This window comes from Lissotriton helveticus, chromosome 11 (assembly GCF_964261635.1).
Source record: "Lissotriton helveticus chromosome 11, aLisHel1.1, whole genome shotgun sequence".
Lineage (NCBI taxonomy): Eukaryota > Metazoa > Chordata > Amphibia > Caudata > Salamandridae > Lissotriton > Lissotriton helveticus.
Window position 1 is genome coordinate 311,285,220 of NC_136072.1, and position 17,159 is coordinate 311,302,378.

The window sequence follows — 17,159 nt, forward strand, 5'->3', positions numbered from 1 at the left end:
TGATGTCCATGTGTGCTCACGGAGTCTTCTCCGTCACCTCTTTGTCTTGGAGGATATGTCAAATAATGCAGCGCATATCTCGCTGCACAGTCACCTTTTTAAATCTCTTCTAGTATCTCCACAACAAATAAACAATTGCAAGCTGTTAACACAGCTAACCACGCATCTTTTTCACACACTGTGTGAATCTTTGTCCCCAGCCATTTGTTTCTATCGCTTTTTTGTTCTGTGGTTGTTTTACAAAGAATGAACACTGAAATATCTTTTCACTGACTAGTCACGTTTTTATAAAGCAAAATCTGTTTTCTTTGAGAGACCCTTTAATTGAGCTTGAATCCGGATTCAGACTCAAGCACGCTTATATCAAAATCTGTACTGTGATCATTTGATAAACCGGACACTCAAGGATGCATTAGTCTTAAAGAGCGAGCATTGTCTGTTACTCGAAAAATGGTGATGAACAGTTAACCTTTTTGAAGTGTGTATCCAAAACCCTGAAATACCTGGGCATACTAGTCCGCCAGGATGTAAAAAACATGGTAAAAGACAATATGAACCCTCTTATTCAAATACATCAACAAACGTACGATGATAGTCGTGCCCCTTGCTGTCATGTCCAAGTGGTGAAAATGATTATATCTGAAAGAAACAAGTAGTTATAGATTCCTTACCTTAGAATTAACGCCAGGCGTCAGACTGGATCCTGAAAGTTTTTCATCAGCATTACCTCTGCGCGTCGGAAGGTGGCGTCTGTAGGCTCTGCATCATTCGTTGGCCTCGTTTTTGCTGTAATGATGGCGCGGTAGCTACTTAGACGCTGCGTTCGCGCACTGACGTCAGTTCTTTCTTTTTCTGCGCCAGCCAGCGCAGATCCAGAGAGAGCAGTACCTCCAGTCACTTTTTGACTGAATTTTTGGAGTGACTTTTTTTTACATCTTTTTGAGTCCTACCGACACCTGGTGCACATAGGGATGCCCGCCTTCAAGGCTTGCGGTTCCTTTACCCGACTGATGTTGGTGACTGATCAGCACAGCGTGTGCCTCTTTTGCTTGGAGCGCGACCACAACACCAAGTCGTGCTCCGACTGCCGGACCATGGCTCCAAAGTCTTTGCGGGAGCAGCCCCGAAAGCTTCTTAAGCGCAGACAGTCAGCTTTGTGCTGTTCGAGGTCCCGGTTGCGAGGGAGGTCGGGGGACCGGTCACAAAGCCTTTCCCACTCATCATCCAAGTCTTTGCACTCGGGGTCAGGTAAGTGGAAGTACTAGAAGAAGTCGAAGAAAGATAGTCTCTCTTCGACTTTTCCCCGTCGGTTGGTTGACGCGACGAGGGATGCAGGCGGTGCCCCTGTCGCAGCCCTACGTGCGGAACCTTAAAGGCAGACTCAGTTTCCCTCCCTTCCTGGGACCTGGAGCGACCCCTGCCCAGCTTCGTCGGTTTTACGAGGGGATGCATGCCATTTTTGGGCAGCCCGACTCCTCCTTCGGGCCCCGCGGACTCGGTTGGGGGTCCTAGGCCTTCTCTGCTGGCAGCTCCTGCCCTGGCGCCGATTGACCTCATTATACCTCCAACCTTCGTTGCTTCCTTCGGCACGCACCCGCACTCTACACCGATCGTGCTCCCGGCCAGCGTCGATTCTGGCCTCCATCCTGATATGGACACAGCCGGACCGGAATCCAAGAAGCTGGATCGTCTTGGAAAAAGGCCTTTTTCTTCCGCCAGCTTGGGATGTCTATTGGGGCGTTATTCCCACTATGTGTGGGACATGGTGGCGCAAGTGCTGCCTCAGTGTCCAGGGGAGGACCGGACGGTACTCTCCTAGGCTGTTGCCGGACGCAGCAGAGTTTACCATCCGTTGTGGGCTGGATACCGCAGACTCTCTAGGCAGGGCGATTTCCGCGTCGGTAGCCCTTCGACGCTACGCCTGGATAAAATAGACACGGTTTTCTGGGGATGTCCCGAACACCCTCATAGACATGCCCTTTGATGGCCCTCGCCTTTTTGGTGACAAGGCAGACAATGCTCTAGAGCGTTTCAAGGATTCATGGGCTATGGCCAGGTTCTTGGGCCTCTCCAACCGTCCTGCGCATTCTGCTTTTCGGCCCTTTCATGGCTACGGAAGGGGTGCCTCACTACGTCCAGCCCAGAGCCACAGGCTGACACAAGTTCCCCAACCTTTGCGTGGCCTGGGACGTGGGAACCACCGCCATGTATCTGGGGGCCAGCGGGCGGGCCTGTCCATCGACCCCCCCACCCCCCCCTTCTGCTTCCGCCTCCAAATCTTCCTGGCCTGACATTTCAGGCCCATCAATCGCCAGTGGGCAGCAGGATCTGCCATCACCTCCCCCACTGGCGCACCATCACGTCGGACAGGTGGGTGTTGTAGATAGTCCGAAGGGGCTACTCCTCCCCTTCGAGGCTACCCTTCCAGCCATGCCAGCTCAGTACCATTGTATGTCGGAGGATCACCTGGATCTGGGCCTTCTCCAAAAGGAAGTCATGGCTCTCTTGGCCAAGGGAGCCATCAAGCGAGTCCCTGCCCCAGAAGTAGGTTGTGGTGGCTATTCCCACTACTTTCTGGTACCCAAGAAGTACAAGGGCCTGCGTCCTATCTTGGATCTCAGGAACGTCAACCGCTTCCTCCGGAAGAAGTTCAAGAAGTTGACGCTCGCTCAGGTCTTGTCTGCCCTCGACTCCGGAGACTGGATGGTAGCGTTGGGCTTGCAGGACGCTTATATTCACATCCCTGTTCTTCCGGCCCACCTGTGTTACCTGCGGTTCACTGTAGGCCACAACCGTGCTCTTCTTTGGCCTTACCAGCACCCCTTGGGTGTTCACGAAAGTGATTGCTGTGGTCGCAGCTCATCTGCGCCGATCAGGGGTTCCAGTCTTCCCCTATCTCGACAACTGGCTTTTGATGGTGGGCTCACCCCAGGCTGTCCACTCCACCTCCAGACTATGGCCGACCTCCTCCTATTGCTGGGGTTCTCCAGCAACATGCCAAAGTCACAACGGACCCCCTCTCAGAAGCTTCTCTTCATCAGAGCGGTTCTAGACACGGCACAGTTTCGGGTTTATCCTCCCGAACAGCGAGTCCGGGATATTCGGGCTATGATTCCGATTTTTCACCTTTATTCCAGGTTTTGGTCAGGATGGCCTTGAGGATGCTGGGCCTCATGGCCTCCTCCATCCTGCTGCTGGATCATGCCAGGTGGCATATGCGGGCTCTGCAGTGGGACCTGCAGTTCCAGTGGGCGCAGCATATGGGGAATCTGTCAGATTGTGTCCAGATCTCGGAGGGCACTGCACGACAATTGCAGTGGTGGCTCACGAACCAGGATTGGGGCAACGGCTGGTCCCTCTCCCTTCCCCAACCAGAACACACAATGGTCACAGACACATCCCTTCTGGGATAGGGCGGCCACATGGGAGAGGCGGAGATCAGAGGCCTCTGGTCTCTGGCGGAGTCCGGGCTCCATATCAACCTTCTGGAGCTTCGGGCGATCCTTCTTGCACTCAGACTTCCTTCCCTCTGTTCGGGAAGAGTAGTGCAGGTGTTCACAGACAAACCCTTCGCCTCTGGACAAGGCTAGAAGATCAGGGCATATCCCTGGTGGTTGAACACCTGGCAGTTTCACTGAATGCCAGAGCGGACGAACTCAGCCGCGGGTGCATGATGGATCCCGAATAGCGTCTTCACTTGGATGTGGTGCAAGGTCTCTTTCACCAGTGGGGAGAGCCTTGGTTAGATCTATTCACCACGGAAGAGAACGCGCAATGTCGGCAATTCTGCGCGTTGGAATTTCCAAGGCGGCACTGGCTAGGCGATGCTTTTCGTCACAAGTGGGGTTGCGGTCTTCTATACTACTTTCCGCCTATACTACTTCTGCCCAGAGTGCTGAAGAAGATCAAGCGTGACCGGGCCCAAGTCATTCTCGTGGCTCCGGATTGTGCGCGAAGAGTCGGGTATCCCGAGCGGCTCAACATGGCCATTGATCCTCCGATCAGACTGCCTCTTTGGGAGGATCTTCTGTTGCAGCAGCAGGGGACTTTCCTCCACTCAAACCTGTCCAGCCTCCACCTCTTTGCGTGGAGATAGAGTGGTGGCAGCTGACATCGTTTGACTTGCCTCCCTAAGTCTGTGATGTAATCTTGGCTGCCAGGCGTCCCTCCACTAAGACTGTATACGCCTGCCGATGGAACAAATTTGGGGCATGGTGCGCAGGAAAGGCTGTGGATCCCCTTTCAGCCCCTCTTTCTGAGGTTCTCTTGTTCCTCCTTTCTTTGTCCCAGCAGGGCTCTGCTCTGGACACTATCAAGGGCTATCTCTCACCCATTTCTTCCTTTCTAAGGCTTCCTGATCAGCCTTCTCTCTTCAAGTCCCCGGTTGTAAATCATTTCTGAAAAAGCATTACTCATCTCTTTCCTCCTATCCCCTTCGTAATGCCCCAGTGGGACTTGAATTTGGTCTTGACCTTTGATGTGTGCTCCCTTTGAGCCACTTCACAGCTGTCCTCTACGACTCTTAACTCTTAAGACTGCACTCCTGGTAGCCATCACATCTGCCAGAAGAGTGAGTGAGCTCCAAGCTCTTTTATCCAAACCTCCTTTTCTGGCTGTACATCCGGACAAGGTTGTCCTATGAACTTGTCTATTCTTTCTTCCCAAGGTGGTCACCTCCTTTCACATGGGGCACACCATCACTTTGCCCACCTTCTTTCCACCTCCGCATCCTTCTAAAGAGGAAGAGCGGCTCCACCATCTGGACCCAAAACGTGCGCTTTCCTTCTATCTGGATCGCACCAAACCGTTCCGAGTGGATGACCAACTGTTTGTTGGCTAGGTGGGCGCTAAGAAAGGTCTGGCCGTTTACAAGCGGACCCTCTCTAGATGAGTCGTTTTGTGTATTAAAGCCTGCTATTCTTTAGCAAAAAAGGAGCCTCCAGTGGGGCTACGCGCCCATTCCACCAGGGCGAACGCAGCCACTACTGCGTTGGGACGAGGAGTCCCTCTGCATGACATCTGTCAGGCAGCTACGAGGGCATCGCTGCACACGTTCACAAAACACTACTGCCTGGACAGCCAAGTCCGGAGGGACGGCTTCTTTGGCTGTTGTGTTCTTCAGGACTTTCTGGTGTGAACTTGCATCGCAGAACCACCTCCGGGGTTGGTATTGCTTGGGGTATCTAATCTAAGGTAAGGAATGTATAACTAACTGTTTCTCTCAGATGAACAAGTTACTTACCTTCTGTACCGATATATCTGTAAGAAACATAGGTTAGTTATGAATTCCTTACCGCTCGTCCCATCCTCCCCATTCTGCTAACTGGTTTCTAGGGTTCAAGACATCCTTTCAGGGCCCTAGTTTTGTGCATCAATGGTCAGTGTCTAGCATGGCTCTGCAGTTCTGGCACGTAAAGTCGTGTACAAAACTGATGTCAGCTCGCAAGGGCAGCATCTAAGTAGCTACTGCAACGTTATCCTGGTGACCACGGTGCCAACGACAGACACGGAGCCGACCGACACCACTTTCCGACGCGCAGAGGCACTGCTGACGAAACTTTCCGGATCCCGTCTAAGGCCTGGGGGTCATTCTAAGATAAGGAATTCATAACTAACCTATGTTTCTTACAGATATATCCTTACTGAATGTAAGTAACTTGTCCTTTAACAAGACTTGGACAAATATTAGCTTTTGTGCTACCAAATTGGTAAGCTGTCGTGTTTTTAGTGATCATCTTTCTTTCACATTTTCCATTGTTAAGCACACAAAGGTTGAATCAAAATTTGGTTTGATTTGAGTCTTGCTAAGACCTGTGCTACAATCACCTTCTAAATTCAGCACAGGAGTTAATTCTAAGTATTTATGAGTTTGATTGTTTTGCTATGGATAAACAAGTAGAAGAGAACTATGCCTCACTCTGCGTTAATATAACTGCATCGTTAGACTCCTATGCCCCCCTGAAAGTACGCAGCCAGGAGGGGAAATCCTCTGCTCCTTGGTTCAATGATTCATTAAGGATCCTAAGGCGGGGTTGTAAGCTCTTCATGGATTGGGCCCTTTGTCCCTGCAATCCAAGTTTGCCTGGCACGCTCCGATTAGACTGCTCCGTTCTTCATCGGCTAGACTGGTGAACGTGCCTCGGTTTAAGAAGGTCCGTTCGGGAGGCAGATCCTTTGAGGTAGCGGCGGCCAAATTATGGAATCTGCTCCCGCACGAGATCAGGCACACTGCGGAGCTTCTTCCCTTTCAGAGGAAAGTTAAAACCTGGATGTTTCCTAAGTAACGTAGTCTGACCGTCCTTTTCTGTCACTCTTCTTCCCTCTCGAGTTATCAGCGCCAGGATGCCTGTTAGGTGATAGTGCGCTTTATAAGACCAACAAATAAATAAATAAATAAATAAATGAGTGTGTAGGAGCCAGATTTGAAAAATAAGGAGGTTTTCACCTTGTGGTAAATTTTTACTTCAAGGTAAATGTAAGCCATGTAATTTTAAAATTGGGGCGGTCACAAGTCTTATTTGACTGGGGGTGGATACAGGAGGGTTGAGGCAAAGGTCAGGACCATACTACCCCCCCCCCCACCCCCCCTCCTACAGGTTCGATAATTTGCTGGGAATGCCCTCTACTATGGATAATATTGCTATTATAAAGCAGACCGTTGAAATGTTGGGTCTAACTTACAATAATTTTTGTGAGATTTGTTTTTCATTGCTTCCAAAAGAGGACGCACATTTGAGCTCACTGTTGACTTTACACTTTTTGGGACAAAGCAGACTCCTAATATCTCCACAAATGTTAATGAAATAAAATATGCATTTTAAGTTGTCAATTAGTGTTTATTCAATTGTGCCTAGATCATAGAAATATTTAAATAAAAAAAGCATCTGTCTTTTGTTTCATAGTCGATGACTGTTTCTTTGGGCAATAACCTGTGCAGATAATCACATTTGTACATTCTCCTTTATAATTTAAATGATATATATTATAGCCAGTGTATTAGTATATATTCATGCAGCATGATAAGCGTACCGGACATCCAAGCAAATGTTTTATGGATTGGCACATTCGATCAGCTAGTTAGCATCTAGATCTTTGTTAGAATTATAAAGACTGTCACAGTAATTAGGCTTGTGCCACCTTTTAGCTATTTTTCATGGTAGTTTTGACCTATTAGAAACTCATTTAAACACAGAAAGTTGTGTATTGTGCGGTTGCCAGATTAATATATCACATTATTAAAACACACTGATCAGTTTTGGACCTAGTTTTTAAAACCAGCCAGGTAAAAATAGATTTGGGCTTGTAAGAGAAACGAAGTCTAAAACAGGTCTGCTGTTTTCTCCCGAGTACTGGTGTTGTGGGTCTCCGTATGCTAGAGTTACTTTTTTTAAGGGACCCACCTAATGTCCTGCATGTAAATCACATGCAGACGGACACTGGCAATACTTTAGTTTACACTGCCTCCCTTACACAAGACATTTACAAAACACAGTGATTTTCATGGAAATTAACTACCAGAATCTAGACTCTCAAATACCAATTTCAGTGAAGGATGTGCATGAATGTATTGTTTTTTTGTGTAATACTTGCAGGGAAAGACGACGCGATTGAGTCAGAAATGACTATTCCAGGCCTAGACTGGGGAATTGAAGAGGTCCTGTTAAAAGACCAAAAGAAAGTGCCACAAAAGAAAGTGCCATATGCAAAGCCTATCCCACCCCAGTTCCAGCAGGTTGGTGCCAAAATTAAATTAATGTATTTATCAAACACTGTTAGAGCACATAGTATACAGACTGTAGGAATCGGTGAAATGGATTTGACTCTCAAAGAGAGATAAGTTTATAAGTGACAAACATGTCCATCACAGTTTTTAGCATCTCACCGTTGCTCATTTTCAGTGGTGTTATACATTAGGATACTGAGTCTTGCCCAGTCTATTTTTTTCAATTGTCTTGTATGAGGTTTTAGCAGTACATTTCCTTTTATTGTGTATGTCAGGTGCTCTTTTCCTTACATGTCTGACATTCTGCCACCTTCACTGGATACGTATCCCTCTGCCCTGTCTCAGTCAGAAAGCAGCCTCATTATATTATTCTCTTGCAGTGGTATTCTTGTCTTTTGCCTCAGGTCCTTCTTTCACTCACAAACACTTCTTATTGTTTCTATCAGTCATTCACAAATGTTTCCCTATATCTTTTAAAGTTTGTATATAGTGGTGCATAAGCACTTCTGGGATGGAAAATATTGTAGTTTATCTTTCAATAAATTGGGTACTGCACAAGAGGTAGCTGGTGAATTCCTCATCCTTAACTTACATCATATTGCCTGCTTCCATTGCAGTGCATTGATGGTGAAGCACATTTCATTCCAGTAGAGCTCACTTGGGTACACTTTATGCAAATATTTTTTTAACCATTTTGTAGCAGTAGCTGGGCCAAACACGTAATTTGAATGTTGCTATGGCTGAAAGTGAGGCTGCATCTAGAACCATGTGAACATGATCTGCACTGGTGGGAATATTGCAGATTGTTGCTGTGCAGTACTACTTCAGTTAAAGAAGGGGCTATTTGTATTGCTGTTCCACCCTGAACTCTTGTTCTACAAGGAAGGGAGGCTTGAACTGCTGCTGGCGTGGCTGCTTCTTTGTAGGGCTCACAGGCTAGAGAAGAGCTAGGTGAATACTCAACAGTATAAGAACTACTAAACCTGTGTCAATGCTTCTATCATAGCTGAAAAAAATGTAACAGGGTAAATTTTCATTTACTACATTACCTCTGTTACCCTGAAATGTTATTCACTACTAATAGTGGAAGTTGCCTGGGAAGAATTCCTAGAAGTTCAAGAGGATGCACACTTATGTAAACTAGAAAGAGTAAGAGTCTCCTGGATCTAAGAAAAGTATTGGGATTGCACGGAGGGGTGAGGAAAGAAGAATAACATGAAGCTCGATGATCCGCTCATGCGCTATCAGGGCACCAACTGCACAAGCTCTGTCTCTCACCTTCGCATGTGCAAGATTGCAGTCTGGTTCAGCTCTGAACCACGACCTATGGCTCACCTGATGGTGGTTTTCATCCTTTGGGAGCCTTCAGGAGCTTGAGTGGGGCTTGAGGCAAGATGTTTGACTACTTCCGCGTAGGTGGAATCTGGGACTTTTAAAGTGTTCAGGTTGCTTGTCTCAATTACTCTACCATTACCTTCCTTGTTCATGGTTTGTATTGGTTCAATAGGAGGTAGTATCAAAAGTGAATGACTACTATATATGTCACCAGTTCCAATTGTTGCCCTTTTGTCATCCTTTTACTCATTTAGTGCCATCTCTTTCTGGTGTATGTTGCCAAATGATTTGCTAGGCTTTCTCTTCTTTTGCGTACACACACTGATCACCATGCTACCCTTGGGACCAGGCTCGTGCTGTGTAGCTGCCTATGTGCTTTAGTACTTATTATTGGTGTAATTTGCCCATCTGTTTCTGACTACACCAACTTCCTTATGTAAATTTCTTCTCCTTTACAGACCACCACCTAGCAATGCAACATTCCCAGAAAAAATTCTAAACATAGTTTCAAACCTTATCACACTACACTCTAGCCTATGCTTTCTTGGTGACCTAATAATTTTGTTTGGCTATCCTAATGTGACCCATCCAAAAAACATCATCACTGGCCTTGACACACTGAACCTACTTATACAAACCCACACACATCGCTGGGCCCATCCTAGATATAAATATTGCAAATACAGAACTAGTTACCTTTCAAATAACTCCTGTCACATGGCTAGACCCCCATTTGCTAACTTTCCATCATAAAAGACAACAAAGCAGCCCACCTAAAACTACCTTACGTTTATCCATCTATCGACTCTGGAACAAACCCAATTTTGAATACCTAGAAACACAACTAGCATTCAACACTGATCTAGATACAATAAATTCCCTTCAAGAACTAGAAGTGGCTACAAAAAGCATTTGATATCCTAATACCACTCTGAACAACAGCACAGGATAAAAGACATCAGGCACCTTGGAGAAATAAAGAACTAAGAGAGAAAAATGCAAATTAAAAAGCTGCAACGCACCTGCCTCAAAACAAACTGCAACAAAGACGAACTTCACCTAAAGAAACCTCACCGATCATACAAGTCAGCAATCAAAATAGCTAAGAAAAAGGACTATTCAAACAGAATTCACGATGCTAAATGTGCAAATTAAAGTTTGTTTTTTTAATTCACCGAATTTCGTAAACCTAAATGCACAGAAGGAACTCATCCTATTACTCAAGAATTCATGAACAAACTGGCTATATCGCTACACAACCAAAGACGACACGCTGGACTCCTATGTAAAATAAAGGAAAACCACCAACCCATTTTCAAAAATGCCCCCCAACAGTAGGATAACCCTGCGTCTGCATTCCTTCAAACAGATATCACAAATTGAATTTATGAATCTGGTCAAAGCAAGCAGGCCTGCAGGCAGCGCTTCTGATTCTTTTCCACCACATATTTAAAAAACATTCTTCTAACTACCCTTGCTGCCACATCAGAAAGAAGAATCGTCAATAATTACTTAACTACTGGAAGGTTTCCAGGAAGATAAAAAACGGCTTATATAGATATGCACATTATTAAAGAAAACTAACCTAGACCCACTTGGCCTGACAACTATAATTTTAAATGGATCTTTCCTGGGAAAACTGATAGAGTAGCATTCGCTCAAATGTCACAATTTATTGAAGGTAACTCCATACTTTCCTACTTCCAAACAGGATTCCATCCAGGAAGAGACACAGAATCAACCCTCATCGCCATCTGGGAAGACCTTAACTGTTTGGTGCTGAGGACCGACTGGTTCTGTCCTTAGCCACGGTGGTTGTGTGCGGACGACGAAACAGTGCCGTTCTCTGCACACAACCAGGACATTTCCCAACAGAGGGGTTTCCTTTTTAATTGTTCAGCCTTGGAGCTGAGGAAGAGCTTTCCTAGCTGCCAGAGGCATTTTTCCCCAGTGTAATGACGATCGCATGCATGGCGCACTGGCATTGACGTCATTGCAAGTGAAATTTTACTTTTTACTGTTTCTGTGCTTTCACCCCCCCCCCCCCCCCCCCCCCCCGCGCACTGAAACACACAGAAGAGGTATCATTGGGAACGGGATACCAAAAACACTGGTGACCCCCTTGCATCACCAGGTCGTTTTGTGATAGATCATTTGGATCTCTCCATGATACGTTTTTGGCCCTTCCCTGTAACGCGCACTTGGCCCACCTACACAAGTGCGGTACCATTTATATCAGAAGACCCGCGGGAACACTGGGTGGTAGGAAATTTGTGTTGTCTCAGTGATTCCATCCCTTTGCCACACAGAAATGTGAGGAAAATGTGAGTTGTTTTTAGCTAAAGTTAAGATTTGCAGGGGTAAAAAAACATTGAGGGATCCACACAAGCCACACCTCCCTGGACGCACCGGCTTTCTAGTTTTGAAATATCTGGGTTTGGTAGGTTTCGCTAAATGGCCTCTGAACCTAGTACCGTAAACTCAGGCTACGCCCTTGTAAAACCAGGCTGTTTTGTGATAGATCATTTTGATGTTCCCACAATACATTTTGGGCCGTTCACTGGCACTAGGCCTACCCACACATGTAAGGTAACAATTTATTAGAAGAATTGGGGGAATGCTGGGTGGGAGGAAAGTTTGTGGCTCTCTGCAGATTCCAGAACTTTCCATCTCAGAAATGTGAGGAAAAGGTTTTTTCATTATTATTTTTATTTTTTTGTTTTACCACTTTTATTAGGAGACTTGGGGAACACAGAATTGTACAACAAATGTTACCAATTGTCTTTCTATACTTAGTATGGCCTAGCAACAAATGGGTTAAAAACACACAAGACCGGAACGGGGTTGCTGCACTACTTCTCTTAGACCTCTCAGCTGCCTTTGACCATGATACCCTAATATAAAGACTCTCCGAAGCAGGTATAGAGGGGACTGCTATCGACTGTATCATATCTTCCCTTCAAAACAGAACAAAAACATCCATTCTCCCCCTTTTTCATCCAAACCGTACTTCACAATAGGAGGGTCCGCTCATGCATGTCAACATCTACAAGAAGTCATTACTGGCAATGATCAATTAATTTCAGCTCACTATGCAGATGACACACAAATGCTCTCTAAACTGGAAATCCCCAAAGACATTGGAAACTCTGAAATGTTCAGTTGCCTCAAAAGCGTTGATCAATGGATGACATTAAGCTATCTCAAATGGAATGCCTAAGAACCGTTGATCAGTGGATGACCTAGAGCTATCTCACATGGAATGCTTCTAAAACTGAAATACTAACAAGTAGCCATTGGAAATTCTATGACCCCCCTGGACTGACAATTTGGGACTACCTCCTAAAGTATCTAAGGAGGTAAGAAACCTTGGAATTACCATGGACGCCAAGCTTTAAATGGAATGCCCAAGTGGACAAATTAGAAAGATCAAGCTTCATTACTATGAAAAGTCTGCAACGCATCTTCCCCTACCTGGTATTTCCTCACAAGGTCCAGGCTACTATCTCTCTTGTACTGTCTAAACTTGATTGCGCCAATGGTCTCTACCATGGATCATCTTTATCAACTATGAAAAGACTACAAAGGTTTCAAAACTCTGCTGCCAGACTACTCCTATATGTAAAGCTGCAAGCCCGCATCTCCCCTGCCTTGAGGGGCCCTACATTGGTTGCCAGAAGATCTACATTCAAACTGCTTTGTATCACTCACAAATGCAAACACAACAGTTGATGGACAGAATGCAGAACAATGTCATATATTCACCCCAGTACAGAGATCTGAACAGCCAGGGAAGACATGGCTTGGCAGTTCGGGCTAGACTGTTCCCATGAGGCACAGGGTCAAGACTGATTTGCATATGGCCATGTCTGAACTGGGGTGGCTTGGAGAGCAAAATAACGATGGATTAAACCCAGATCTGTGACTTGTGGTGAATGTTTTGCCATTGTGCAACATTCCGTCCATCATCTTGTGTGTTTTGTATCACTCACAAAGCAATACACGGAACAAGGCTGCTTTTCATCAGGAATAAAATCACCAAATACTTTCAACAAAGGAACCTCCGCTCCAGAATGGCACCTCGCCTCAAAATCCCACCTTACAAGATAAAAACCATGGGTGGTACATCCTTCTCTTTTCAAGCAGCCAAACTATGGAACTCACTACCCCCAAACATAAGATCCATGAATAACTATCCTATCTTCAGAAGACTACTCAAGAGTTGGCTCTTCCCTACATAACCACTATACTTAAACACAAATGTACAGCATATCCCTGTGTATTTAAGCACTTAATTTGATTAAATGTCTGTATCTAGATGTGTATTTCTTTATATAAATATGTATAATAGTTTTTAAATATAGATATTCCTACGGTCTGCTTAACAAATGTACATATTACGTTTGGTTATATCAGTCTACGTTTCATATGTTATTCGATTAGATACTTGCGTTCTCCATGTATTTATGTATTAAAATATGTATATTTTATCATAACTAATTATCTAAAATTGCTACACTATTGGATTATTGCAAATAGAGCACACAAATAAATTAGTTTAAAATACAGCAACACTTGGAAGTCTGAGTCTATTAAATACAACTTAAATCTTGATATATTACCTTCTCCAGTATTGTATCTTTTATAGATTCACATGCTTGAATCGTCCCCCGTCTTCATGGTGGGAGTCTCACGGTAACAGTATAATAGCAGTACAAAGCTAAAAAGACAGTATCCCTTGAGAATAAACAGTATTTAGTAACCAGTTAACCTCATTAAGGAACATCCAAACTCTAGCCAATCATATCGCAGACCCCTGAGTATCCATCCCCTGCAGAGCCACTATACCTCCGATTTCTTCCCACACGCTGTGTTAGGGAGTGTTTCTACTTTGAACTCTTTACTTTCAACTGGTAGTAGTTTTTCCTCAACCTTCCCTTCAACTGAGGTGCTGCTAGAAAGTGAGTGTTCGAGGCATATGAGCTGCAGATTGTACACTTAGCAATAGATCGCCACCTGGTGTTGGGCTCGGATGATTGCAGGTTGTTGTCTTCTTGGAAGAAGTCTTTGTAGTCACGAGATAGGTGACTCCTCCCTTGGACAATACTGTGCATGGTCATCGACTCCATCCTCAGATTGTTTTTTTCCGCCACTGGGTTCGGATGAAAGTTTTCCGCTCCGGCTAGAAAACACTTTTTCTGCATTTTCGAAGCGTGAAACTTTAGATAAACTTTTTTCGACATTGAATAGACTTTTCGACATCACCAGCTACATTCCGGTGCGTCGACGCGAGCCGTTGGGCCTATCGGCGCCGTACGGCCTACGCCTCATGGACAGAACTCCATTCAAGAGATGCCCGGTATGTCGAGTGAAATTCCCTCATAGCGACCATCACGAGGTTTGCAACCTCTGTCTCTCGCCAGAACACTACGAGTTGACCTGCACAGCCTGTGCCTCCTTCCGATCGAAGAAGACCATTCGGGATCGGAGGGCCCGTCGACACGAGATGAGGAGATCAGCGCCAGCACCGGAGGCCATCTTTGAGGAGGAGATCGTCGAAGAAGACGCCTCCGAGAACGAAGATCCACTCGAAGACATCTCCGAGGACGAGGCTCCACTCGTCGCCGAGGAAGACTCGCCTGATCTCCAGATCATATCGGGAGCCGAGGACTCGGACAATTTGATTCCATCTCGACAACCCGTGAGTACCTCTGCCCCTGCACAACATACACTACCCAAGCCAAAGGCAGCGGTCAGCACGCCGCCCATGGGGCCCAGTCAAAACCGAAATTTACCCTCCGACGCCCCGCCTTCGGGCTCGGCTCCGAGGAAAAAGACTACGCCTTCCGGTGCCTCGGCCCCGAAAAAAACACATATGCCAATTCCACCTCCTCCATTGGCACCGAAACATCCTTCAACACCGAAGGACTCTTCGACACTGAAGCCAAAACGCCCTTCGGTGCCCAAAGACGCTTCAGCATCCGAACCAAAAGACACATCGGTGCCGAAGCCAGGAACCGTACCGACCCGAAAGCATCGACTCCAAAACCCTCGGGTTCCAAAAATAAGGAAGGGAAGCTAGATTCCGGCGCCGCAGGCCCAACGAAACCTGTCTCCACGGCAAAATCTCCAATATCGGCACCAAAAACTCCAAGGCCTGATACAAACAAGCCTAAAATTCCTTCGGCACCGAAGAAATTGCCACAGGACTCAATCACTCCTCTTAAGGCAAAAAACACTAAGCAACCCCTATCGGCACAGAAAAAATCGACGCCGAAGAAGATTATAGAAGATTATAGAAGAGGAAGAACTGTTTAGACCAGATCCTAGACAGAAAAAAGTCCATATTAATCCAAAAACAGGACATGTGGAAGCAGTTCCTTATAAGAAAAGACCAGCAGACACACCACTTCCACTTGTGGTTCCTGCCAAAAAGAAGGATTGTGCAACTTCTCCAATGCACCCTTCCTCTCCTTCACCTTCTTCCTCTCCTATCCCTCCTCACATTGAACCTATAACTTCTCCTGTTCAATCTCCTGCATCATCACACCACACTGACGAGGAGTATGATTTAGGTGGGGGGGTGACGTACCAGAGCCACATACATACCCTTTAGATGAGGATGTCAATCCAGAATATCCCAAGGATGACGATGCATATAATTTTCCACCAAACAATGTGCCAGACATCCCTGATCCTCAGTACTACCCAACAAAACCTTCCCCTCCAGAGGATAGTATTGGGTTTAATCATCTATTAAACAGAGCTGCCCTTTACCATGGAGTTTCAATGCACTCTGATGCCATTGAGGAGGATTTCTTATTAGACACATTTGAGCAGTCACAAAGGTCCACTCAAATATTACCCATGATCAAAGGAGTCATTAAACATGCTCCAGACATTTTTAAAGATCCAGTACAATGTAGGGTGCTAAATCCCAGAATAGAAAAAAAGTATAGACCAGCACCCGCTGATCCAGTCTACATTAAGGGACATCTGCAACTAGACTCTTTGGGAGTGTCAAATGCACGTAAAAGAGCCAATTCCCAAACTTCTGGTGACACACCCCCGCCTGACAAAGAATCTAAAATTGATGCGTCAGGGAAACAGATTGCTGCGCAAGCAACAAACATATGGCGCATAGCAAACACACAAGCCTTACTTTCACGCTACGACAGGGCTCACTACGACCAACTAGAAAAATTAATGGAACACCTACCAGATCAATACAAGGATCAGGCAGCAGAGCTCCTCCAAGAAGGCAAATTAATATCTAATGCCTCAATTAAATGCTCACTAGATGTAGCTGACACAGCATCCAGAGCAGTTAATACTAGTGTTATTCTCAGACGTCATGCATGGTTACGCATTTCAGGTTTCAAACCAGAAGTACAGACTACCATCCTGAACCAGCCCTTCAATCAGAACCAGTTGTTCGGGCCGGAAGTAGACAACACACTGGAGAAGATGAAGAAAGACACGGACACTGCTAAGTCTATGGGTGCATTACAATCCACAAAAAAACAGCAGAGGAAGTGTAGAGGCAATGGCGATAGAATCACCCTCCTAAACGGTATATGTAAACAAAAAGGCACTATCAATGTGTATGAGTGAAAATATTTTTTATTGTTATTTCTTATTATTGTTGTGAGTTTTCTATCTATACTAAGTGAGGTGGGCTCTCTCTGCCAGTGGCAAAGAGAGGGCACTATGTGCTTTTAAAATACCCCTTACACACTAAGAATCCCTTAGTGTCATGCTTCATCATGGGGGTCTTCCCGTCACTCTACGGGGCGGGGCGTGCTACGACCTACGAGTTACGTGGGAGCACTTGATATTGTGATGATAGGCTATGTGTGGTGACAGTGTAAGTGATAATAGTGAAGTGTAGGGACCTAAATATGTGACTGCAAAAAATTAAAAATTCCCTGGCTAGTAGAAAAAATATATTTATTGGCTCCTCTAGCTGGGAACGTTAAAAAGGGGGTGGTAGGTAGAGCGTAAAATGCTTCTTACCTGGTCAACATGTTTCGTAAGTAGTCCCCTTCTACTTACTCATCAGGACCTCAGATGGTCCCTACTAAAAAGTACTCTACTAACC

The 17,159-nt window shown here is 45.7% G+C and overlaps 1 protein-coding gene across 1 annotated transcript in view; it reads left to right on the top strand.

Moving 5' to 3' along the window:
- Positions 1-17,159, top strand: part of WDR33 (WD repeat domain 33) — an 833,238-nt gene that overhangs the window by 663,776 nt on the left and 152,303 nt on the right. Inside the window, exon 14 of the mRNA XM_078665596.1 lies at positions 7,593-7,732. Coding sequence (XP_078521722.1) covers positions 7,593-7,732 — 140 coding nt within the window. The remainder of the gene's footprint in view (positions 1-7,592; positions 7,733-17,159) is intronic.